This window comes from Symphalangus syndactylus, chromosome 5 (genome assembly GCF_028878055.3).
Source record: "Symphalangus syndactylus isolate Jambi chromosome 5, NHGRI_mSymSyn1-v2.1_pri, whole genome shotgun sequence".
In the NCBI taxonomy this organism is placed as follows: Eukaryota; Metazoa; Chordata; class Mammalia; order Primates; family Hylobatidae; genus Symphalangus; species Symphalangus syndactylus.
Window position 1 is genome coordinate 24422690 of NC_072427.2, and position 25004 is coordinate 24447693.

Genomic DNA, 25004 nt, shown 5'->3' on the forward strand with positions numbered 1-25004 from the left:
TTTTGTCTGGAATCTGCTCTGTTCTGTTGTCTCAGCTGATCCCAGATGCCATTTGGCTTCCATCTGCTGATGGAGACATAGCATTTCTGTAAGGACGTGAAGAAATGCTGGGAGCTCATCCCTCCTGAGACGTTGGCTGTGCTTTCTAATATTCCCCAAATACTTGGGAAAATACAAACAGTCTAAAAATCGTTCAAGAAAACTCTCAGCCAATTACTAAATAGTTGTTTGACAAGGAATTCAGCTGCTTTCTTTTACCCCCGTTTTTTAGAAACTTCAATTTTTTTCTGTCTCCTAGGACAGATTATGTGTTTAGATACACTCATAGATGAAAAGGAATCTCATTCCTTGAGGAAGCTTAACAGCTGATGGGACAGGGCAGCATTACAATTATATCCCGACAACAACCTATCTGATGATTTGTTCCTCTTATTAAAGGATTCTATTATGGTGATGAGAATCTATCTTCACTTAATGCAAGGGGCAATGTAGCAAAGGACACCACTCCCCATCCCCACCAATCCATCTATGAATCTCAGACTACTTTGTAAAGGTGTAACAGAGTTACAGAGTATCACAGGACCCCAAGGGAAATCTCAGAGGGTCTGCACAGTTTCAAACTTACTTGCCACCAATGATTTCATGTGGAATCCAAAAATAAAAATAAAAATTGTTCTCATGCCTCGACAAATTCAGCTGTTACTCAGATAATTGAAAACAATCTCTTCTTGAGAATCTTCCCTGAAAAATATTCTCCAAACCCAAAACATATGTCTAAACTTCAAGCAAAAGCTTTTGGGGTTGCTAAAACAATGTAACCGAGGTGTAAATATGTCCCAGAAATGGGAAAGGTTGTGTTGCAAAATCCAGAGCTGAAAATTTGATAACTCAGAAAAGAGACCTTGGCTTTGCTGATGGAACACGCTGGACTCACACATAAATTTTAGGATGCGCCCGGGGATATTAATTTCTCAGAATAGAATTCACTTAGCAGGAAAACAATTCTTTAATTGATGACGTAGGAAATAAATGTTTTTGTCCCTGTAAGCTAAGCCTTCGGATCATTTCTGATGAAACCTTCTGGGATTTATAACTAAATTTTATTGTTGTTTTGTTTTGTTTTTAGAACTGAACAAGATTCATATGTTATACAATTAGGCCTTCACTTGCTATCTCTATCTCCCTCACTACCTTCTTTCTCTCACCCCATAGATCCTGTAAGCAGTGGGTCTAGGAAATAATAATTTTAGCCCATATTGACACTATTGGAACCTTTTTGATTTTTGGATTTTTTTGTCATTTTATCTACATACAAATTCTGGCTTAACTTAAATGTATCCAGGGCATCTAAAACCTTTAATCAAATTGTCAGAGGAAGTCAACGCATGTGGAGTAATTAATCTCCTCGCATTCAGAAAGCAACATCCTCTCTATGTTCTCTTTCTGCCTGGCCCTTCAGCACCCAGAGGAGCAGCAGTCTAGAGAGGAAATGGGGAAGGGCATCCAGGTCCATCCCGCTGGAGAATGAGAGGCTGCAATCACAGCCTCGCCTCGAACACACTGCCCAAAATAATGCTGGGGAGTACTCAGAGGGAGTTTGTAAAAATCAGACCAAGGAAACCATAAACAGACCATAGAAAAAAGTGAACTTTTGATTATAAACTCATTTTACCAATAATAATAAAAGCACATTAAGTCAATATAAATGTAAAGGCAGCAACATTCATTTGACAACACTGAATTTTCTTAAATAATATTCTTTTTGATCTAGTAATTTCACTCCTGAAAAACTAACTCTATAGAAATGATGCGAAAAGCAGAACATATTGATGGCCAAAAAAAAAAGGTGGGCAGAGGCTGGGCTCACGCCCGTAATCCCAGCACTTTGGGAGGCCGAGGTGGGTGGATCACCTGAGGTCAGGAGTTCGAGACCAGCCTGGCCAACATGGTGAAAACCCGTCTGTACTAAAACAATTAGCCGAGTGTGGTGGTGCACACCTGTAATCCCAGCTACTTGGGAGGCTGAGGCAGGAGAATCGCTTGAACCTGGGAGCCAGAGTTTGCAGTGAGCCAAAATGGTGCCACTGCACTCCAGCCTGGGTGACAGAGTGAGACTCTGTCTCAAAAAAAAAAAAAAACAAAAACAAAAACAAAAAAAAGGTACTAGGGAGAACAAAATGGATGTTTGAGAAATGGGGCAGAATTAAATGCTTCACATCCTAGACAGAATATATCACCACTCAATAGCCTATTGGTAAAATACGCCCACAGAAAATTTTTTAAAAACATGGAAATTGCTTTAAATACAAAAATCAATGGAAAAAGTAAGAGGAATACACATACACAGTACAGCCACAAAATATATAAATATAAAGAAAAATATGCACTTCTAAAAAGCTGAAAAGATTAATAGTTAATATCATTGAGCAATATTGTTCTAGGTGGTTTTTGCTATTTCTGATTTTCCTATTGTTTCCATTTTGTTTGATGATTATACATTAACTTCATAATAAAAATGTTTAGAAATCAACATTTCCTTAAAATTAGGCAAAAAACAAGGACAATTGATTCATATCAAAAGTTGCAATTCCTATTTAATTATCTCAGTTAATTTATGACTTGGATACTAAAAATAGAGTTAAATATCTTTTATTCAACCTATCTTCATTTAGGTTCAATAAATTACTTAATTTTATTTATTTTTATTTATCTATCTTTTTGAGATGGAGTCTCGCTCTGTTGCCAGGCTGGAGTGCTGTGGCACAATCTCAGCTCACTGCAACCTCCGACTCCCTGGTTCAAGTGATTCTCCTGCCTCAGCTTCCTGAGTAGCTGGGATTACAGGCACGCACCACCACGCCTGGGTAATTTTTGTATTTTTAGTAGAGATGGAGTTTCACCATGTTGGCCAGGATGGTCTCGATCTCTTGATCTTGTGATCCGCCCACCTCGGCCTCCCAAAGTGCTGGGATTACAGGTGTGAGCCACCGCGCCCGGCCAATAAATTACTTAATTATTAAAATTAATTTAAACTTAATGCTGTTGGAACTTGAAATTATTCTAAGCCTTGAGAAGAATGTGGCTTTGCAGCCTGAGTCATGTGGCATACAGCTGCAACTTCTGCCTTTTCTTCTGTGTAAATAATTAGAAAAGCCAAATGGCATCAGAGATGAGACTCCCCCACCCAGATCACTACCCCTTCTCACAGAGTAATTAAGTCATCTTCCTTAGAATGCAGCAATCTATAACCATAGGCACTGGTCTCATATAGAAAATGTAATCCGGCTAAAATTTCTGTCTCTGCCTATATAAGTAAAACTTTAACTTCTCCACTTTGGAATGCTGATCCCATTTATTTGGACTAGATGGTTCCTGGGTGGCTACCCTCAAGTTCTGTGTTCAAATAAACTCTATTCTTAATCTCTGAATTAATTTTCTGAATCTCATTATTTAAGGTTGACACTTATCTCACCTATAGTGCCAGAGAGAATTACCTGAATGAATATGAAATTTTAAAAAGATGGATTTTGCTCTAATTTGTTTTAATAAATCCCTGTGTATTGCAAAATTTGCTACTACCTTCCCTTACCTCTCCTTGCAATATACATGTATATGTAACATCAAAAGGAAACAAAAACGCTCAAAATACTTGAATGAGATTAATATAAAATATTTTAAATTTTTGAGTAAATATTTCAAAATAAGGCAGGGGGGCTTTAGAAAAAGTAGGATGAAAAAAATCTTTGAAATGTTCAGGAATGATTGAGATAAGTAAAGATCTCTGAAAGAATGCAAAAAATCCCAGTGGGGCTAGCAGTAATTCTATTGTATAAGCCATTTGTCCATTTGATAAGCACACATTTTATCTAATGTTACCAGAAAGAGCATCAGGCCAAATGGCCTCAAACAAATTGGCAGACAGATGACCTGGTCCCAGAGGCTCCGGATCCATCTCTGACCCAAGGCCAGCTCTGGCACTCAGCCTTCTACTTTGTTCCCATGTTTTCAGTCCTAGGTCTGAACACTTGCCTGATGGTCCCTGAACCCTTGGGCTAGGGCTCTTGCTTACATTTGCCAGTTCAGTGTGTGGTAAGAGCTTTCTAATTATTTGCTAATGAATTAGTGGAGGATTGAGTGGACAAATGAATGAAGTTTCTCTCAGAAGCCCCACATCTGAACTAGCTGGTGGATTTTCTTTCTGCTCTGTTGTCTGGTGTCCACTTCAGTTATTTATTCATCCATTTATTGAGTCTTTAGTGTGCAGTAGGTAATGTTCAATAGAAAGAGTCATGTCTATTCCAGTCCTGCACCTTCCCATTCTGTTACTACAAAGGTGCAATTAACCTCACTGCAGTCAAACCATTTCTTGTGTTAAGTAGTAAATAGAGGTTTACACTGTGAAACTGGGCAAGTCTTGGACTTGGGAATGAGGTTCTTGGCAGAGAATCCCAATGCATGGCTAACAGTGAGAGTCTGCAGGTGACAAACGAACCAGGCTCCATTCTGCTGATGGCTGGGGAAGGGGAGGAGAAGCTGCTGACCTTTGCTGAAGGACTAGGATGACTACTCATCCCATTTTACAGCAGGCAACCTATTTTCAGAATATCAAGGTGAGAGTCTAATCTCTATCAAAGTCTTCCTTTCTTACCAAATGCTATAGGAAGTCTCTTTATTTCTTTTAGCCTCAGTCTCAGAGTCATCGTGCTGATTAATGTGACCATGTATGGTAAAGGTAAAATGTAATAAGACGTTAATTTGATTATTATTAATATCATGCTGAAAGTACTTGGGGTTGATGTGTCATTATTTCTGCAATCTACTTTCAAATGGTGTGATGTGGGGGAAGGATACAGACAGAAATAAAGCAATTGTGGCAAAATGTGGCAATTGGTAAATGTAGGTTAAGAGTGTACAGATATTCCTGGTACTGTTCCATCAGCATTTCTAAGGATTTGACTTTTTTCAAAATAGAAACTAAGTTGAGAAAAAACTGAACAAGAAAAAATAAAATGTGATGGCTGTGCCTCTCCTCAACTCCACTGTATGAACACAAGCGAGGTCCTTACTGTCTCTAAGCCTCTTCGATGAGAGTAAAAAACTAGGGAAATTAAGCCTTGCCTTTTGTACTCCCTCAGTGTTTTGTGAACACCAGCCATGGTCACAGATGTAGTGTTTTGCAAACCATCCAGGACTGTCAGGGCATAAGGGGTTAACAGATGTGATCATTTGTACAGCACCAAGCGATCTGTAGATCACCGGGCCAAACCCTTGGCTGTGTAGACTCCAGCCAATCTGTGCGCCTCAGCCACCTTAACATTAAATATGCATGACTGGCCTCCTGGATTCTTCCCTGCTCAGAGCACCAGCTGCAAGCACACAGTCTTGTTCCTAAGAACTAGCAGGCAGAGCAAACTCCGCTGCTTCCGTTCAGAAACCTCGGAACAGATCTTTGCCTGCCAACTTCCCAGCTCTCTGTCCAGCTTCTGATCGTTAGCAGTGGGTTGGCTCCTATGAAAACCTCGAAGGCATCCCAGCGCTATAGAGGCATCCGGAGAAATGCCAGCCAGTGCTACCTCTACCAGGAATCTCTGCTGCTCAGGTGAGCTGGCCCCCATTCATCAGCTGGGCAGAGGAGTCAGGTGTATGAGGAAGGAATGCATGGGTCACCAGAGCCAGGGACAAAGTCCCTGTCCTGCTCAGTTGTCCTTCAGAATGAACTCAGAAACTCACTTCTCCAGGTTGTGGTACAACTAGGATGGCAACCTCAGCAATGGGCATGGAGGGAAATGGTTCTTCTGGCTGCTTTTTGACCAGGAGGTCAGAATCCAAAAGCTTGCATCCCAACCTGGCTTTATAGCTGGCCAAACCCACAGATATGTTTCCCTGTTTTCTCTATGTTCACTCAATCAGCAACATCAAGAGAGAGCAGATAATATGTCTATCATGATAAATAAAGTGTTTATTGGAAAAGCCTTCAGGTTAGAAGTGGATGAGAGTGCTATTCGAATTTGTTAAATATTTATAAAGGTCTAGTACAGCTGCCATTTAATTTGGGGAAACTGAAAAAAATTCTCTAAATGAGTAAAAACAACATGAATTAGAGAATAACAAAGGAAATCTTTTATTTCTAATAGTCATAGATGAATACTCTTAACTCCTCTCAAAAAGTTGCATTAGGATAAGCATATTAAGTGTAACTGGGAGTAAATGTTACTACATGTTGGAAAATTGTTCCTCTTGAGAGCATCTACTTCCCTGAAATATCTCGCCCATGTAAATTTGCTTACCTAATCTTTCGCTCGTGGAAATTGCTTTGCCTGGCTCTGCCTCAGTTATCTCAGGCTGAAAATGAATTGATGTGAAAGGGTGAAGAGGGATTTCTGAGTGGCAGAAGTTTTGATTTATGTTACCTTCAAGTAACATAAGGAGTCCTGCCTCTAAAATTAGCTGATTATTTCAATGAGCCTGAAAAAGAAATTATTTTGCCTACCCAAATTGCTGCTACTCAGGAATCCAAGAGTACGTAAGTACCCTCTTGTCTCATCTTGTGTTTTCTGATATCATGCACCCTGAGAAATCATTATCTTCTAATGACCCAGTGGAAGTAATTGAATCCAATAAATGTGTTTCAACAGGCTACTGACACTGCCAAATTTTCTGTCTCTGTGGGTCCCTCCCTTTACACAAACACACACACACACACACACACACATGCACAAACACATACACATTTCATACAGATGACCCTAGGGCAGTGAGATGCTGAACTTGTGCCCAGGGCAAGATGATCTTTGCTGGAAGCAATTCTTCTAATCAGATTTCCTCCTTAATGCCCTGATCATTCAGCAACTTGGATGACAGCTTTAGTGCTGATGAAACAGGGGACAGCAATGATCCAGAACAAATCTTCCAGAATATACAGTTCCAGAAAGATCTCATGGCAAACATTCGCTGCAGACCCTGGACTATGGGACAGAAGCTGAGGGCATTGAGGTAAGGGCCTCAATGGCCATTATTGGTCATTACAAGCGCGCTTTCTGATAAACCACCTTGCCTTGCCCATGGGAATGAGGATAAAGACTCATGTGAGAGTGGTTCAGTCATTCTTGACCTGAATTAGCAAAGTCACAAAGATATCTGAGAGGCCTATAGCTGGCCCAGAAGCCAGTTCCTGTGTGTGTGTGTGTGTGTGTGTGTGTGAGACAGAGAGAGAAAGAGAGACAGACACAGAGAAAGAGAGTTTAAAGAGTTGTGTGTCTGTGTTGGGTGTGTGTGTGTTGGTGGAGAGTCTTTTATCTTCTACCTCCTTTCTAAACACTAGATTTTAATATTCTCTCCAAGCTTATCTCACTCACTAGAGGCAGAGCAGTAAGCCAATATGAAAAGAGATACTCATTTTAGCTGCTTGGCTATTACCACCCTCTGGGTAAAAAAATAATTGGAAAAAAAAAGGCTTTATAGGAAGCCAGATTATTATGATACTTAGAGTCATATTAAATAGTCTGTCTATATAATAAAGTGCTAAAGATTTAAAAACAGATTCCCTGATTCAAATCTACCTTTACCAGTTTCTATCTATGTGACATTAATTTTCTTAATTTCTCTGAATACCAGTTCTTTTCTTTTTTAAAGTTGAAGCGATGGTGAGGAATAGCCCTTAACTTCCTGCAGCACGTTTCCAAAAATGTCAACCACTAAGCTCTCCGGGTATTGTTAAAAACTCAGAATCCCTGATTGCTTTCAGACCTACTGAATCAAACCAAGGGAGAGCTCGAGTCCTTGTATTTTTAACATGCATTCAGGTTGATACTTTTGCATATTCAAGTTTGAGATCCACTGATAGAAGTTTGTTGAAGGATCAAATGGGATGAACCCTGTGAGTGCTTAGCATTGTATCTGGTATTTAACAGTCACTCACTAAGAATGAGTAAGGAATAGTGATTCTGATACCTGGGGTCACAGCAAAGGGAGTTAGCAGGGTTGCCTTCATGGCCTGTACCATTGAGCTACTGTGACCTGTGCTGTGGAGCTTCCTGGCAAAGCAGACACTATGCCTGATCATCAGGCACCTGCTGTGTGGACAGAACCACTGTCCTGTCTTGATCTTCACTTCCCTTTTCTAGATGCCAAGCAGACATCTCTTTACCTCCACATCAACCATGTATTAGGCTTGCATTTCTTTCCCATCATATCATTTCTTCCTTAGATTTGCATTCCAGGTGATGTTCTTCCAGTCTGACCAGCCTCTTCTGCAGGTGACTGTGAAAGATAGCTAAAGTCATCCATAGTTTTGATACTCAAAATGTTCCAAGTAATTATCCTTCATGGGCCTTTCATGTCTGTTACTGGCTGCTGTTGTTTCCATTTATTTGAGTAAGGATGGCATTATGTCCATTTTTCAGACAAAAAGATTGATACTCAGAGATGTTAAGAGACTAACCCAAGCTACACAGTTTCTGAGTGCTAGAATTAAGCTTTAAATCAAGGATTTCTGATTCCAAGTCCAGTGTTCTCTTGTATTGAAACACAGGAATTTAACCAAAGTAATCATTGGAGCAATTACTCTTTAAAAAAAAAGACATAGGTTCTTGGCTGGGTGCGGTGGCTCATGCCTGTAATCCCAGAACTTCGGGAGGCCAAGGCGGGCGGATCACAAGGTCAGGAGATCGAGACCCGCCTGGTCAATATGGTGAAACCCTGTCTCTACTAAAAATACAAAAATTAGTCGGGCATGGTTGTGGGCGCCTGTAGTCCCAGCTACTCAGGAGGCTGAGGCAGGAGAATTGCTTGAACCTGGGAGGAAGAAGTTACAGTGAGCCGAGATTATGCCACTGCACTCCAGCCTGGGTGACAGACTCTGTCTCAAAAAAAAAAAAAAAAAAAAAAAAGAAATAGGTTCTATTAGAATTTTGCTAAATCATTCCGAAATGATGATGATCAATTGTTATCTGAATAATAGGTGGTTAAGTCTCTTTAACTTTGAGGGGACAGCAGAGCAAATGGTAACTTTTCTGTCAAGCCACTTCAGAAACCAAAGAATAAGCCAGGCCTTGTGCCATGTTGCTTGGCCCACGTAACACATCCAGAGCCCCAAGATGGCTGACACCGGCCATGTGTTCAGCCAGCGGCCAGGGTCTCAGAGTGCAGCTGGCCCTCTGAGCACCTCCATCTGTCATCCCCTTGCCACACATATCTCCTCTCCATCACCTTGAGAAACTACTGGACCGACACTTCCCTCATTGGACTTGCTGGGGTTCATCACAGTGCTTCTGTGGAAGGTGCAAAAAGCATGGAACCCTGACTGCTTGGGAATCAAGAGAGCATAGCAGGATGCCGATGAAAGCAGAGTGAGCTAACCCTGAGTCTGGAGAAAGAGCCACCTGTCTAAGAGGATATAGGACATGCTTGATTCCCCTGTAGGAAGCAAGTGGTCAGTTCCTATGAAATCAGCATAGGTCTATGGCTGGGCCTTGGTTTGGGCCACCCCTCCCTGCTACCTCCACACCCAATCACCCCTCTGTCATAGCTTTTGTCACACCCACTCTTTCTCAGTCATTGTCTTTAAAGGTCTCTGTCATCCCTATTAGGTAGTGATCTCTTCCAGGGCACAGACTCTGGTTTTTTGTTGTTGTTGTTGTTTGTTATGAAACAGGGTGTCACTCTCACCCAGGCTGGAGTGCAGTGGCTGGATCACAGCTCACCACAGCCTCAAACTCCTGGGCTCAAGTGATCTTCCCACCAGGGCCTTCCAAGTAGCTGGGACTGCAGGCATGTGCCACCACACCCAGCTAATTTTTTTTTTTTTATATTTTTGTAGAGATGGGATCTCACTGTGTTGCCCAGGATGGTCTTGAACTCCTGGGCTCAAGTAATCCTCCCACCTCAGCCTCCCAAAGTGCTGAGATTACAGGTGCGAGCCACCCCACCTGGTGGAAACTCTGTTTTAGGCAACTCTGTATTCCACTATGCTCGACCCAAAATAGGTGTGCATAAAATGTTTAAATATTTTCAGAAAAAAATAAAAAATAAATAAGGATATAAAATGAATTGTTATTTGATTTCGATAGGCTTTTACTTTTTAAATACTTGCAGCAGACAGTTCTGTTAAGATGGCCCCAACATGGTAGGCATGGTATGAGGTAGGATATCAACCTTGCTCCTGACCTACATTTTGGTTCTGGCCAGAATGAAGTCAATGCATTGGCTGGGCTATTAAGATGGAGATGTTGCAATGGTAGGAAGAGAGATCCAAAACCAAGAACTCTGGTTAGGTAATGTTTTGGAGAGATCATCCTGTCTGTGGATAAAGGAGCTGGCTTGTACCTTGTGTTTTCCAAGGAAGTACTCAGACCAGTGGGTGTTATTGGGGGTTGCTGTGATGCACAGACCAGAGCACCCTCCCAAGTAAACCTGTCAAACTAGCAAAGTGGCTAATTCAGAAAAACTAAGTTTTTCAACGCTGAACATAATCAAGCAGAGGGCGTCCAACCATCAGATAATGAGCATCTCTGCATGGGGTCGTATATGATTAGGTTACCTTGAAGGTGACATTCATCTCTCTAAGAGTCTTTGGCTTCAGTCTGTCCATGGCACTAACATTTATTTTCTAATCCTGTTGTTCATGTAAGGTGTGAATTTAACTGTCTATCCCAATGAATTTAGTCCATTTTCAGGACTGAACATTTAGGCAGAGATATAAGGTTAATCCAAAAGTGATCAATCAGTGTGTTAGAAGTTTGATTGGGGTGAATCAGATTGTTCATGTCTATGTAGACATGACTTTCTTGCTCCCATTCATCAGACACCAACCTTTACTTGAGGCAGATTCTCTGAAGCCAGGTCTGATTTGCACTTTCAAACAATTGACTGCAAGAGGAAAATTGCTAAGTGGAGAGGTCGAGATGCACATGTCTGCCACCAGGATTTCCAAAGCTCAGAATTCCCAGCCAAGCACCAGAATCAGGGAAGGCCTTTAAGAAATTCAGTTGTAGCTAATTTTGGTATAAATTCATCATTTTGGATTATGCATGCATTTAAATATTAAAGAAAAAAATTTTAAGGCATTTCTGATTACCAGAAATTAGACCATGAAGTATTTGTGTAACTCCATTCTCTCACAGCATCTTGTGCTGTATCATTTTTCAGGACAAGATGGCAACCTATTCATGTTGCATTTTTACACATTTTGCAGAAATTGTAAGTGTGATAAAATTGTGTTCACTATCATGTCTTTTTTCTCTTAGACGAGCGAAGGACATTGTGCTGAAGTTTGAAGGGAGGCTGACCAGGACCCGAGGCTATCAAGCAGCAGGTGCAGAGGTAAAGAACACACATGTGGCTGGGCGCAGTGGCTCACACCTGTAATCCCAGCACTTTGGGAGGCCGAGGGGGGTGGATCACGAGGTCAGGAGATCCAGACCATCCTGGCTAACACAGTGAAACCCCATCTCTACTAAAAATACAAAAATTAGCCGGGCTTGGTGGCAGGCGCCTGTAGTCCCAGCTACTCAGGAGGTTGACGCAGGAGAATGGCGTGAACCTGGCAGGCGAAGCTTGCAGTGAGCCGAGATCACGCCACTGCACTCCAGCCTGGGCGACAGAGTGAGACTCTGTCTCAAAAAACAAACAAACAAAACAAACAAACAAAAAAAAACCACACACATGTGAGCACTGTGGTCTCCAGAGCCAGGAGGTTGTGTTTGCCATCACACTTGCCATCATGCACAGGTTGCGAGTGCCAGTCTATAATACAGCTGTAGATCAGGATGATAGAGTTGAAAAGTATGAATTTCCCGACTTGAATTTTAGTCCTAGATGCCTTCCCTTCCCAATTGTGTGAAACTGGGTAAGCCTAATTCATCAGGAGAAAGGATGGGAAAAGTGATCTAGCACCTTTCCTGAGTTAATCCCACCCGTATTGGTAGGTTTGATTCACTGTGTGCCTGTATACAGCCGTATTTCTTACAATGAGAAAGTTGCAGGTATACGCCAATGCTCATTTTATAATACAATGTTAAGGTTTTTGTTTGTTATTTTTCCCATTCAGTTACTTAAAGGAAAAGTATACATTAAAATTATCTGCTTATAAAGTCATTTCATAAATGTGTAGAAACAAAGAAAAATAACTTCTCCTTCTATACCCCCTACTTCCCAATGTAATATCATTTCAGAAATTTCACATCAGTCATTGCATAAATATATTATTTTATACCATATTGTAGTGTACATACATTTTTGTCTTGCCTCTTTTTTCACATAACACCATTATATTATTTTTTTCCATGTTGCTATATAGTTTTTATATTTAATGGTTTTCAATGACTGTGTGGTATTCCATCAGATAAATGTATATTAATTTAATTAGTCATTTGGCCGCTAGTGGATATTTAAATTGCTTCTAATTTTTCATTATTATTAATAGCCCTACGAAGAACATCTTTGCACACATGGATTTTTCTATCTTTTTGAATTTTTTTCTTAGGGTGAATGCCAGAATTGCAATTACTATAGAAAAGACTGTGGTCCATTTATTGGCTTTTGATAAATATTTAAAGATTATTTTCTAAAAGCCTTGATGATTTATATCACCATTATTAGTCTCATAATACCTGCACCAATGTTGATTATCATATTGTTTGTTTGTTATATTAAGAGACGATAACTGACAGATACACTCTTTTTAGATTCTCTGAAACAAAAATATTCTTAATATAGCTTAAATTAAAGCTGGTCATAAATTTTACATGTCTGAAAAATTATAAAATATCAAAGAATCCCTAAGGACACATCTTGGCATTCTTTCTTCTTACTCTTCACAAAAATCTTCTTTAAAATTCTAATCTGTTTTTATGACCAAATCACCCATGACTCCTTATTCCTGCCACACTATGATGGAGTTTATGAAATAAATTATCTTTTTGTAGACATATGAACTACCAAGCTCTTTTGTTTTCTCTAAATAAGCTGAAATGCTACAGGAAATAAAGTATTTCACCTGAATTCAAATGACCTATAATATATATATAACAATGAAAAGCTATTGAGACTTTTAGCAATAGTAAACTCAGTATGTATTAAAGGTATAACTTGATAATGGGCTGAATTATTAGAAGCAGAGTTTTTACACCAAGTAAGGTAATCCAAATTTTTATCTCGCTCCTCTCTCCTCCATCCTGTTCTGTAAAACGCTCAGCTCGTGCTAACCCACAGCTTGTACTGGCTGTTCTCCCCTTTTAGAAAGCTACTCTTCCCATTTACTTTTCATTTTCCTTTTCATTCAAGTCTCAGCTCAAGTATGACCTCCTCAGCTAGACCTTCCCTGACCTTGTTTAAAGGGCCTTCTCCCCCAGTCCTAATAGACTGTGTCCCATTGTGGCATGGACTTGCTTGTGGCTTCCTTGTCTCTACCTGAATGCAAACTCTACACCAGCTGACATCTTGCATGTCGTGTTCACTATCTGCATTCACAGGAAAACACAACCTAGGTGCTTAATACATACTATGAATAAATATACTTCTCATGAACTGTCATACATATTGTTAGATCTGTATGATACATACATGTATAATGATACATGTATACATACATATGTATGTATGATGATAGGTGCATGTATCACATATCTAACAACAAGTATGATAGTTCATGTTGACATGTTGATAGGTCAACACAATCTAGGTGCTTAACACATACTATGAATAAATATACTTTTCATGAACTATCATATATGTTGTTAAATATCTTCTGGGTGGACATGTAAGTCTTTCCAAAGAAAGAGCTTATTCTTAGTTACCAAAGCTCAATAACCCAAACCCACAATTAGGATCTATTTCTTCCAAGTTTAGTTTTTCTTTGTTTTGATTTTCCTTTGTTCTTAAATTTTGAATTATTCCTGTTTCAAGGCTTTTGCTGTGAAGATTTGGTATAAATCATCAGAGAAACATGAAACTATTCCCCCATGCCTTACTGAACATGTCACCAACAAATCACCTTTTTCAATCACATTTTCCTTTAAGAAGTTCCTTTAGGCCAACTCGCATAGACTCTCATTCCCACAATGAGCATCTTGGGCCATTCAGTCCAGTGCTCCCTAACCTGAGTCCAAGGGCCCTGGCTCCTCAAGCACTGCTGATGGGGTGGTGGGGGAGAATTTTTACCCCCACCTACAAGATTTGCCCTGCCTTAGCCTGTTGCGTGTATGAAAATTCTGATACAACTTTAAATTTAAAAAGCACTCTGAATGCCACTAATCGAATCTTACTTCTTATACAGATGGAGAAATGGAATCCAAGGAAATAAAATAACTTCCCCAGGGACACATAGTGAGATAGATGTGAAATTAGAGCTAGAACTCAGGTCTCTGGCTTTCCGCCTTGTGCTTCTTAGACTTCAGGGCTTTAAAACAGGCCAGAGACTCAATGCTTTCCAACACCAAACCCTTGCCAAAGGATGATGGTGCACCCCTTCCTCTGGATACTAGGGGAATAAATGATCAGAAAGCCTCCATCTCCCTCTCTATGCTCTAGGAGACAAGCCAGGTGAACAAAATTAAGGTAATGTAAGGTAGGATATGATAAACATTATGAGAGAGACCAAAAATCGCTAGGGGAGTTTACGAATAGGAGAATTTCTTTTCTGGCTACAGAGATTCTGTGTTCATGGGAGTGGCTGTATTTGAGTTGGCTCTCAAATCATGAACAGAAGATGAACAACTTCTGATGAACTTCTGATAAAATTCAGATTTTCATTTACAAGCAGCCATTCTGGCCTCAGCAGACACGTCCAGAATGGCATTATCATACATGTCTATACCGGGACCATGTGTGGTCTTATAGTTCAGAATGTCATAATTACATTTGTAATCCCTCTTTCTGCAATGATATCATTTGCTTCCAGCACAAACCCAGATTGTTTGTGTGTTAAAATGCACAACCTGCCAACTTTGTTGGAAGCAGAACTAGTGTCAGGACATGTCTTGCTTTATTCGCTTTTGAGAAATGTTTTTTAAACTTTTGGCAATTGCATCTTAAAAACATAAGACAAAAATTTTTTTTTTTTTTGAGACGGAATCTCACTCTGTCCCCTAGGCTGCAGTGCAGTGGCATGATCTCGGCTCACTGCAACCTCTGCCTCCCGGGTTCAAGCGATTCTTCTGCCTCAGTCTCCTGAGTAGCTGAGTCTACAGGCGCACGCCACCACACCTGACTAATTTTTGTATTTTTAGTAGAGACTGGGTTTCACTTTATTGGCCAGGCTGGTCTCGAACTCCTGACCTTGTGATCTGCCCGTCTTGGCCTCCCAAAGTGTTGGGATTACAGGCGTGAGCCACCGTGCCCGGCCAAAAATACAAGACAAATTTTTAGACCTTATCCCCGACAGCTCTATCCAGGAAAGAGGCTGTAGCAGAAGGTGAGTCACACATTAGGGTGGGGATCATTTTCAGGGGAGGCTCTAGACTCTTGGTCCTTAAACAGGGATGCGCTTGTAATCACCTGGGGAGTTTGTTAGGCATCTGGATTCCTGGGGTGCACTCTCAGAACCCCCTTAGGTTTATGACAGGATCAAGTGGATTTATTTAGATATCATTCCTCGAGTAATTTGTACTGTGTCTTGTGGTTTTAAGATGTAATTGCCAAAAGTTAAAAAAAAATTTTTTTCTCAAAGAGCAAGAGATATCCCTCATCAGGAATGGGATGGCTAATGCAAACTACAACCCTATAGAATATGCACTTCAATACAGGTACCATGGCTCGAGTGGTGTCTGTATTGAGGTGCATATTCTATGGGGATGCAGCTTGGCATTATTCATCCAAAGCCGGTGTCCATTCACCTGCTTAGGAGCACAGAGAAGGGAGTTACTTTGGTTCTAGTGCAGCTTAAAGGCCTATGAAGCCATAATCCATAATTAAAGGTACCAGAGGGAGTGTCTGGTATACTCCATTTAGGTGCCTAGTACTGCACAGCCATTGCCATCTTCATGAATGTGACCTCTCTAATCCTGACCCCTCTTGTCTAGCTCTGGCGGAAATTTGCTCGTCTTGCCTGTAACTTTGTGGTCATCTTCATTCCCTGGGAAATGAGGATAAAGAAAATCGAGAGTAAGTATTTACACTTGGAGAGTGGGGCAGGAATGCAATGCTAGTGGCCAGTCACAGCCTAAGGAGAGTCTGCTGTGTTCTGGTCCTTATGCTGTGCAGTTGAGGGCACTCTCATAGCAGAGTCACCAGGCTCCATATGGGACAACAGACCCAGAAGACAAGATACCTGTCCCCACCACCTACCAGAATAGGAACAGTCTCGACGTGGGCCTTTCCACATTCCGCTGCGGCTCTGCTGTTCTCTCCCAGTTCATTCCTTCAGTCAGATGTAATGCAAACCCCAAAAGGATCAAGTGAAAACCTATGAGGAAGAATAAGAGGGTAGCTCAAGGAATTGCAAAACACAAATACAAAAATCTGCATTTTCATAGAGATAATTGTGCCCATTTAGAAAATATATGCCAAAAAATAAATAAATCATGTCTTTGATCACACTGACACACACAATACCTGGAATAGACTTAACAATAAGTCCAAAATATCCTGTGGTAAAATTATACCACAGAATAGAAAAGTCTTGTTAAAACACAAAGATTTAATATTTGGAATATGTTAATTTTCCAAAAATTAATTTACAAGTTTGATGCAATCAAATAAAAATCTTAATGTATTGTTTCCAAGTATTTAACAAAATGATCATAAAACTTATATGGAAGAAAAAATATCCAAGAGATTAATTAAAAATTATAAAGAAGAATGCAAATGAAGTTGCATGATCAAGATATTAAAGTATATCATAAAGCTACAACAATTGAAACAGTATAACATAGTGTGGGAATTGACTGGCAAATCAAAGGAGTAAGCAAAAAATTCAGGAACAGATAGGAATACACTTAGACTTTTAGCATGCAATAATTATTGAAATCAGTCTACTGCATAAATATCACTGGAACAATTGATTCAATTGTTTTAAAGAGTAAGTTTAATTCCTTCACTTAAAATTCTATTACATATTTGAATAGATAATAGATGGTATGATTGCAGAATGGAGACATATCTAATCATAAAAGTGAAGGAGGAAAAGGTACTGTTATATTTAATTACCTAAAAAAAGAAAATTTACATACATAAAAAATAAAGCTAAAAGTTAGATGACGAATTGGGAAAAACATGTTGAATATTTAAATGGATTAAGCAATTTGATATGCTGGCAGAAATGTAAATTAGGACAGTATTTCTTTTTTAAAAAGCTTTAATATGTACCAAAAGTCTCCAAAATGTTGTCTACTTTGGTAATATGCTTCCATCTCCAAAAAAAAAACAGAGAAAACCATAATAAACTAAACAAACAAGGCTGTAGTAGCTGCCATTAGTGCTGTACCCAGGTTGCCTTTCCTTGGCTAGTCTATCCCTTCCTCAGCTGCTGAGTATGGACTGCTTGTCACTCAGCTGCTCCCCTTCAGAGAATTGCCCCAGGACTACCTATTACCCCAATCCCTCACCTAGAGTCTAGAGGCAGTGGCCATTGACAGAGGGGCATTCAAGTCCGATCCCTTGCTCCAAGTGGGACCAACTCAGTGGTGCAATTCATGCTGCAGAGCTCCTGGTGGGATAGACTCAGCTAGGCTGCAGCTAAGATCGTGCCCTTCCCTGGCTCTTTCCCCTGACCTTCCCTGACTCCTTCACAACTACTCTACGGAGAGTGCTTCCTGAAGAAATCACCTGTAGCCAAATCCCTTTCGAAAGCTCTGCTTCTAGGAAACCTTACCATAGACAGAAATTATTTATTAGAGAACTATTCACCCTGGTGAACAGTTGGAAATGTCCTAAATGTCAAGTCGTGGGGAACAGTTTGAGTAAGTTATGGAAAATTTACTTAATGGAACAATAAAATTTATTTTATAGAACAGTATTTTTGGCAAGAGAAAATGCTTGTAATATATTGATAATTGAAGATGTATGCTGGAGAGAAATGCCAATCTTATACAAAAACATTATTTGTATAGAATAATTGTGGAGGGTTACACTAAAAGTTTAATAGAAACTAATTCTAATCGTGATTTTAATTTAGTGATCACAGAATAGGTAATTTTTCTTGTCCTTGTGATGTTTTGTGTTTTGCTACTCATTATGACAAACAAACTAGATTTGAAATAAAAATTTAAGAGTTTTTTTTAATGACGTAAAACTACCTACTCCAGAATGCTGTCAAATTGTTGCCTACATCCTCATCTAAGTTCTTCTGATGCTCTTGGATTTTCTCAATAGATATAAATTTGTTTCTACTATGCTTTTTATTTTAGAATAAGTTTAGATGTATAGAAAAGTTGGAAAGAGAGTTCCCGTGTACCCTTCACCCACTGTCCACTATTGTGAACATCTAGCAAATGGTGTTTTATCTTGAAATTAAGGCAAAAAGACCCTTAGCAAAATCCTTGAAATTCTCAAAATGATGCAAAATAGATAAGAAATATGCCAAATTCTTAAAAGATGCTGATACTTGTTAACATACATGAAATATTGTAAATTTGATAAGACCATTTTAGATAAATAAGTCATTAGGGAAGTGACTATCAAATAGCATTTTAGGCAAACTAGAGACTTTTCCTGCCTATAGAACTGATAGATATTCAGGGGCATCTTGATCTGTCTAAGTTAACACTTAGGAAGGCACACCCCGATTGGTACAATAATGGCATTCTTACTCTATGTCCCGTGGATGTAAGAAAAATTATGGTGTTCTTTTTGTAGGATTTCTTGCACTATGAGGATTTTATTTAAACTGTTCTCATTATCTTCTCTTTCTTTAGGTCATTTTGGATCTGGCGTTGCCTCCTATTTCATATTCTTGAGATGGTTATTTGGAATTAATATTGTGCTCACCATTATGACAGGTGCTTTTATTGTCATTCCAGAGGTAAGATGTTTCAGGAAAGAAAAAAGTACCACTCATTGAAAAGAGGAGACATTACAGCAGTCGCATAAAATGGCTCCTCTGGTTATCATTGTGGGGAGGAAAATATATGTGTTTGTGTAAAGCAGGGCTTGGCAAACTTTTTCTGTAAAGGGCCACAGAATAAATACTTTAGGCTTCATGGGCTGTTTGGTGTCCATCACAATGACTCAAATCTGCCATGTAGCACAGAAGCACCCGCAGACAGTATATCAACCAGTGAATGTGGCTGTGTTTCAATAAAATTTTATTTATGAATACTGAAATTTGAATTTTATATAAATTATTTTGATTTTTTTCCCCAACCACTTAAAAATGCAAAACTGTTCTTAGCTCTTGGGCCATACAAAAAGGCCACGGGTTGGATTCGGCCAACCAGCCAGTTTGCCAGCCCAAAGTTGAAATAATACACAGACCGTGTACATTATTCAGATGATGGGTACACTAAAGCCCAGACCTCACCATAGCATGATATATCCATGTGACAAAACCGCACTCTCGTGCCCCTTACATTTATATAAAGAAATAAAATCCATTTCTCAACTAAACTTCATTCTCAAAAAGTAAATGGGTCATTTCCCAACAGGGGCCTTAATAGTCCACCCGTAGAAACCATGTCTAGCTCAGAGAGAGTACATCCAGGTGAGCTCTAATCAGGCAAAAAGAATATCTGGCCACCCAAGATTAATTTTTCATTAATGAAAATCAGGCAGAAATCCACCCCTGGAGATCTCTTACGTGTGGCATTTTCACAAGCACATGGAGATCAACCTCTCATTTTCTCCTGGTCCCCTCCCACCCAGAGGACCACATGACACGCTTTCCTCTCTCACCAGCTGATTGCAGGCCAGCCCTTTGGAAGCACAGCCAGGAAGACCATCCCCAAGGAGCAGGTTTCGTCTGCCCAAGACCTGGACACCGTCTGGTCTCTGGGGGTGAGGTTGATGCTTGGCCACACTCTTGTCTTGAGGGAAGGGGTGAATGGGCCACAGTTCTGAGACCTGGGAATGGAAGGCAGAAATGACACTGTTTTCTTTGCAGGGCTACCTCCAGTACTCTGTCCTCTTCTACGGATATTACGGCAGGGAGAGGAAGATCGGGAGAGCTGGCTACCGGCTGCCCTTGGCGTATTTCCTAGTGGGGATGGCAGTGTTTGCTTACAGTTTCATCATTCTTTTAAAAAAGTATGACTGCTCGATTTCTCAAAATACATATCAACTGTTATGATATGTGTAATGTCATCTAATCTTGTCAATAGCCCTGTAAAGTTAAGGCATAGCTGTATCCGTTTTACAAATGAGAAGAACCAAGGCTAAAAGAGGCATGTTCATTTTAACAAGTACTTATTGAACTCTTACTGCTTTGTACTAGGTCCTATATTGGGCCTGGAAATACAAGAATCATATAGATTTACCAGTTCATGTAATTTTAGACAATGTGGTAGCTGCACTAATAGCGACATAAGCAATATGATCTAGGTGACCAGAGGTTGCAAAAAGCAAAACGTCCTCCTTTGGTTGTACGTTTGTTTGCCTGTGACCTAGCTACAAATTCTGCAAAGGCCAGGCTTGTCTGTGCTGTGATGCAGTTGGCATCTCTAGGTCATCACTGGAGGAGGCAAAATGCAAAAGAAGCAATCTGGTGGGGGTTAGGAGCCCTGCACCACCCCCACTGTGAGACCTGCAGGAACTCATCTTCCTTCCCTGGGCCTCATCTGTAAAATGGGCAGGTTGGCTCAGAACATCACCAGGCCTTCCGTGTGGGAGCTAGAGAAATGCAGACTGATAGGGAGGCTCTAAACCCCCGGGGAAAAGCTGGCCCCAGCCACGCTGGTTCATCTGCTGCTTCTGCTTGATTCGTGTAACCACCCTTCATCACCCTACCCACTTGTGTCATGTTAGCAAAATGCAGATAGAAGCACTTGGGGTAAAAAAGACAATAAACAAATAAACAAAACTTGAGGAGGTGCATAATGACCTAGGGGCCTTCAGTGCCCCTGAAGCTTTCCAGCTTAGCTCCTGGTGGCTTCCAGGACTCACAAGGAAGACTCGGGCCCTTTACTAGACATACAATGTAAGAGACAGATTAGAGCAAACTTGGAAGCAAGAAATATGGATGGAAAGGAGAGCTTATTACAGGAGAAAGGCTCTAAAAAGCAGGGAGAGTTTCACCTAAGGAGGGTTCATGACTCCTGCCTTCAAATATCTAAAGAAATGTGGGAAAGAGGGACTCAGCACGTTATGTGGAGTCCCATGGGGTAGAGTTCCCATGGGAAGGAGCTCCAAGAAGACTGATACAAAGGAAACTTTTATTTCACAATCACAGCTGCAAAGAGATGAGAAAAGCTGGCTCCTGGGGCACACACACCTGCAGTGACCTGCTGGGCACCACAGTGGTGGGAGTCCTTGTCAAATGAACTCATATAATAATGGGCAATTGCAGTTTTCACACTGTTCCAAAGTGTTGCTGAGGTCACACGCATGGGCAGAAATCCAGTCGGTGCTGTCATGTCCAAGCTGTGACCTGAGGAGCTGCATCCACCCAGAGGAGAGCAGCCTATGCTAATTCACACAAAGGCTCCGTGGGTGCTAGCTACAGCCCCCTATTCCTGAGACTCCTATGACCTGTTTGTGCTCCTCTTTTGCAGGATGGCTAAGAACTCCCGCACGAGCCTTGCCAGTGCTTCCAACGAAAACTACACCTTCTGCTGGCGGGTGTTCTGTGCCTGGGATTACCTCATTGGAAACCCAGAGGCTGCAGAGAGCAAAACAGCTGCCATAGTGAACAGCATCAGGGTGAGTGAATGAGCCTGTGCAGCCTGCGGGGGTGGGCAGCTCGGGCTCAGAGCTAGCCGCTGGCCCTCAGCTGGAAGCCAAAACCATCCTCTTCCCATTGATGTTCATTGTCTAGGGCAGTTGTTTCCAAAGCGAGGTGAACATGCTCCAGGAAATGTACCAAATGACTCAATGAAGGGAGGGAGAAACATTTTGAAACTCCTTTCTTTTTAAATTTTTCCATTTTATCCTTTTAAAATTTCAGTTTGTATATTTTGGATAATTTACATAATGGATTATTACCATGTTGCATGGTATATATATAACCATGGTATATACCATGTTGCATAATATATAACCTGAAAATGAGCGAATACATATATGTGAGGGATATAGGCTTTTACTTTTAACTTAGAAAATAATGCAATCAAAAATATTCAGAGACTTAGCTCTATTGAACTATACAGACAGCTAAATTGTACACTATTTTGAGAAAAAAAATCTACTTAGATAATTTAAATTACACCCATACTATCTCCCAATCCCTCTTCCCAACCGCCAATATCTTTTTTCAATTGATTATTAGATCATTGATATCTAATTCATTTATATCAATTGAATCCTACAGAATAGTCTCAGACAATGAAGGTATGAGCTAAATTACTGGGTAAATTATTTCTAATGATTTATAATTAATGATGATGCTAAGCTTTTATTGCTGTATTTTTCTTAAAGGAAGCTATACTGGAAGAACAGGAGAAAAAGAAAAGCAAAAACCTGTAGGTATTATTACTCTCCATGTTGAATTCATTGATAAGTTTTATTTTTAGTTTGGTACAAAAACTACCAGATCATCTATATCTTATTTTCATAATTGTCAGGCAGCTCTTCTTTCTTCCTCTCTCATAATGTGATCTGAGGGAACTGAATGATTTTTCCTTAGCAATATTTAGGATGACTTCCTCCTTCCATAGATCCTGTAACATGGGTGACAGGGTTTGAAATTGACCAGTTTCTTATTTCTTACTCTTTTACTTAGATAATAAAAGAGGTATTTTGAGCACCAACTTATGCTGTTAAGACTAGTTTTATTTAGAAATAAGTCATAAGACACAAATATTATCCAGTTGGTGTTCACAAGCCTTTCAAGATGATTTCCTAGGTTCAAGATTCTTCTCAAGATCTTGAGAGCTATGCTGGTGAGGGTGAAGCCCTTCAACCAGAGAACTAATGAAAGGGAAAGCCATTCCCAGGGAAGGGCAATGGCCCTGACCTCATGGAGACAGGTAGGTCTGTTCATCCCACATCCTTACTGGTTATTTAGCCCTCATGATTAATTTCCACAGTGCAGAAAGCCCATTCAGAGGACTTGTACAAAAGGACATGGGGAATTAAGGAAACACACCCAGCCTCTGGAATAATGAGGGAGCTTAGGGAGTGGGGGAGGAGTTGGAAAGGGCTGTCCATAGGGAGTCAGACGACATGGATTCTAGTCCTCTCTGTCATTAATGTCGATGACCTGGGACATGCTCCTCAACTTCATGAACCTGAAGTTCCTCACCTATAAAAGTATGGGATTCTGCCATCTGATTCTTTCTCTGTAGCTCTCCTCCACCAGAGTTGATAATAACATACTGTGCCATGTTGTTATTTTTACCAAGCAAAGTGACATTTATCATCTCATTTGGGAATGTTTCCTCATTGTGCAAATCAAGGGCCAAAACACGTGTAGAGGGAAGAGTTGTGACCCGCCCAAGGTCCCCAGTGGGTAGAAATTTCATGGAGAAGATAGTATACCTTGGATGCCCCTTCAAATCCTCTTGGCCATACTTTTCTCCAGCCCTTGCTACTGGGCAGGACTGTGCAGGCCACCACCAGCTGCACGCATGTACCCCTTGCTGGTACCCACTGTTTTGTGCCCCAGGGATCTTCTGAGGCTGCTGCATAGGGCACCCACAAGATCCCAGTCAACACACATGTATGTGCAACCAAGAGGCTGGGTGCAATGCTGGGAGTGAATGCTCATGGAGCTACCCTGAACAGCTGGGAATAGAATAAATGCTTTCCTATTTCACACTGGGCAAACAGTTCTGTCAGGCATTTCATAAGCCCCTCAGAAGGCCCTGCATTTGCCTCTAGCTGCTGCCAACCCCGTTGCATATTCTTATACTGATGGCCCCTCTCTCCTGCTCCACTCCAGGACCTCCACTCCTGCTTTCTGGGATCAACCTCCACTCCTGCTTTCTGGGATCACTTCCCAAATAAACTACCTGAAAAAAGGCCTGGGATTCCAGGCTTTAGCCAGGCTAAGACAAGCTCCAAAGTTGGCAGAAGAAGGTGCCTTCAAAATAGGCCAATTGAAGTCAGACAGGGAGTTGTCCTCCAGTGTTAGAAAAAAATGGATGTGTTTCAGTTAAAACCAGAAACATGTATGTAAGTACTAGAATCATTACTGATTCATACACCTGCCCTCACTATCAGAGGCATATGAGAAGTGAGACCAAATTAGGAAAGAGATGAGCCCTATGTCTCCCATCTCATGGGCAATTAGTTGCTCCTTTATTTACTTATTCATCTAGCAAATATTTATGAAGCATCCATATATGCTAAGCCTGTTTTAAGAGCTGAAGATAACAGCATTGAAAACGGCTAAAAAGCTTAGAGCTTACTTCTAAAGGGAAAAGACAATTAAGAAACTACCAAAGGAACAGTCAGATGTTGCACAGTGACAGGATCACATTCCAAGAAATGTGTCTTTACACAGTGTTGTCCTTGTGTGAAGATCATAGCATGCACTTACACAGAGCTAGATGGTATAGCCTACTACACACCTAGGCTATATAGTATAGCCAATTACTCCTAGGCTACAAACCTGAACAGCATGCTACTTGTACTAAATACTGTAGGCAATTGTAACACAACGGTATTTGTGTATCTAAACATATCTAGACATAGAAAGGTACAATAAAAATGTGGTATAAAAGATTAAAAAATGGTACACCTGTATAGAGCACTTACCATGAATTAGCTTACCGGACTGGAAGTTGCTCTGAGTGAGTCAGTGAATGAGTGATGAGTGAATGTGAAGGCCCAGGACACAACTGCATACTAGCGTAGACTTTATAAACACTGTACATTTAGGCCTCACTAAATGTATTTCTTAAAATTTCTTTCTTTAATAATAATCTTAGTTTACTGTCACTTGTTTATCAACTTTTAAATTTTAAAAATCTGACTCT

The 25004-nt window shown here is 40.4% G+C and overlaps 1 protein-coding gene across 1 annotated transcript in view; it reads left to right on the top strand.

Annotated features, from left to right (window-relative positions):
* Positions 1–5345: 5345 nt before the first annotated feature.
* Positions 5346–25004, top strand: part of TMC3 (transmembrane channel like 3) — a 40449-nt gene continuing 20790 nt past the window's right edge. Inside the window, exons 1-9 of the mRNA XM_055277459.2 lie at positions 5346–5599; positions 6847–6993; positions 11244–11319; positions 16017–16098; positions 18849–18955; positions 19828–19926; positions 20033–20175; positions 21639–21786; positions 22501–22544. Coding sequence (XP_055133434.2) covers positions 5511–5599; positions 6847–6993; positions 11244–11319; positions 16017–16098; positions 18849–18955; positions 19828–19926; positions 20033–20175; positions 21639–21786; positions 22501–22544 — 935 coding nt within the window. The 5' untranslated portion in view covers positions 5346–5510. The remainder of the gene's footprint in view (positions 5600–6846; positions 6994–11243; positions 11320–16016; positions 16099–18848; positions 18956–19827; positions 19927–20032; positions 20176–21638; positions 21787–22500; positions 22545–25004) is intronic.